Genomic DNA, 1875 nt, shown 5'->3' on the forward strand with positions numbered 1-1875 from the left:
GAAAGCATCCTCTTTCTCTTCCCAGGCCAAACCGTTAGAGACTGACTTCGCAGGCCATCCGAGTAGGAGAACCAGCCTTAGTTCCCTAAGAGGTGGTACCCGGGTTACCCCCACCCCTGGCAGCACCCCGCGGCCTGGCCCTACTGTTACCTTCATGTAGGCGTTGAGGGCCGGTATCCGCGCCTCCGCGATCTCCTGTTTTATTCCCACGTAGACTTTGGCTGAGGAGAGGCAGAGCCGTCCTGGGAGCCCCACCCGAGAACGCGGCCCCCCGGAGTCCTCCCCACTGGTCAGGGCCCTGCCCCTCAATTTCCCGCGGCACCGAAGGGGCCACTCTGAACCAGCCTGCCACCCAGCGTGCGTTCTCTGAGTTGCACTATCGTCAGCTGATATTTTTCTTGTTTTAATAGATTATTTGTCGCCTATCCAACCTCCGAGTGGGCCTCATCCCTGGCTGCACATTCAGGTCACTCGAGGAGCAGTAAAAATCTCATTGTGTGTGACTCCTAGGGGTGGGACTTGGACATTCGTGTTCTTTGAATCTCAAGTGATTTCCAAGATTAAGAACCGTGGGTGTAGAATATTGCTCAGATCAATAAATATTTGTTGAGTGGATGAATGAATCAGTCCTTAAAAGCCAGGTCCAAGTGTTTGAGGGTGGGGGAAAAGGGAAACAAACGATGGCTGACTAGGAGGGACAAATGTCCTCTCCAGGAGCTCCAGGCAAGGACCCCAGTGGACCTGCCCACCCAGAGAGCCCCGTCTAGAAGGGGAATGTGAGGCCTGTCTGGCTCCCGCTGCCCACAAGGCAGGCAGGGCTGGCGTCTGACCTGGCAGGAGATTATTGTCTGTGGTCTGGGGTAGAGATGACACTTGGGAGTTAATAGCCAGAAAAAAAGACAATTAAAGTCGCTGACAGGGCTCAGATTGCCGGGGATGGGGCGGGGGCGGGGGGAGGGGCGTTGGAAATGAGGAAGCAGAGGTGCAGAGAATGGCCGAGACTTCTGGAAGGAGACCTTGGAGGAGCAGCTGGTGAGGTAGGAAGGGAACTGGGAGGCGCTGGCACCTCGGAAGGTTGACGAGAGCTTCCTGGAGGAGGAAGCAGGATAATGAAGACGCAGCCTGAGATGTGTCCACGGACGTCAGAGTTGACAGGTCATGGGCCACCACCTCGAGCGGAATTCAGCGGAGCAGCGAGACCCGGAAGCGCGCCGGTGGGCTGAGCAGCGGATGGGCGATGAGAAGGTGGGACAGAGGGAAGATTTATTGTAAAAGGTAGAAAAGAAGATCTTTGAGGATCCTTGGGGCACGAGAGGCTTGTTGCAAGAATGCTTACTTATGCACATGTTTGTTTAAAGATAAAAGAGAACTTGCACTGAAGCTGGCAGAGTCAATAAAGGAGAACGTGAGTAAACAGGGAACACGCCGGACAAGCTGTCAGGGGACAGCCCCCAAAGAGAGGAGAGGTGGGCTGAGAGCAGGAGAGCATCCTTCCCCTGCAGCCCAGAGAGGACGAAGGGCGGGTGCAGGCGGAGCCAGCTCCAAAGGAGGAAGAGAGACGCCAGGAGGCCCTGGAGGACAGCTTCAGCTCGTCCTGAGGCTCAGTGGGGAGGAACCACAGGCATTTGCTCAGACAGAGAGAAAGTAAGAGCGAGTGGAGGTGGGAGTCGAGCTTGAAGAAGGAAAGAGCAGGCGAGGCTCTGTCTTTTGGGGAAAGGATGCTTGTACGCGGCCTGCAGGGCGTAGAGGGCCAGGGAGAACCGCACAGGTGGGGATCGCACCTGCAAGGTCCGAGCACAGGTGCTGAGAGGTCGGAGGTTTGGGCCTGTCCAAGGTGCAAGTCAGGACCGAGCTGGGGAGGAAAGCCAGAAGATG

At 56.5% G+C, this 1875-nt stretch overlaps 1 protein-coding gene across 1 annotated transcript in view; it reads right to left on the reverse strand.

The window, feature by feature from the left end:
* NCF4 (neutrophil cytosolic factor 4) overlaps nucleotides 1-1875 on the reverse strand; it is a 17949-nt gene that overhangs the window by 9717 nt on the left and 6357 nt on the right. The window contains exon 4 of the mRNA XM_006914479.2: nucleotides 151-221. Coding sequence (XP_006914541.1) covers nucleotides 151-221 — 71 coding nt within the window. The remainder of the gene's footprint in view (nucleotides 1-150; nucleotides 222-1875) is intronic.

This window comes from Pteropus alecto, unplaced genomic scaffold, assembly GCF_000325575.1.
Source record: "Pteropus alecto unplaced genomic scaffold, ASM32557v1 scaffold94, whole genome shotgun sequence".
Taxonomy (NCBI): Eukaryota; Metazoa; Chordata; class Mammalia; order Chiroptera; family Pteropodidae; genus Pteropus; species Pteropus alecto.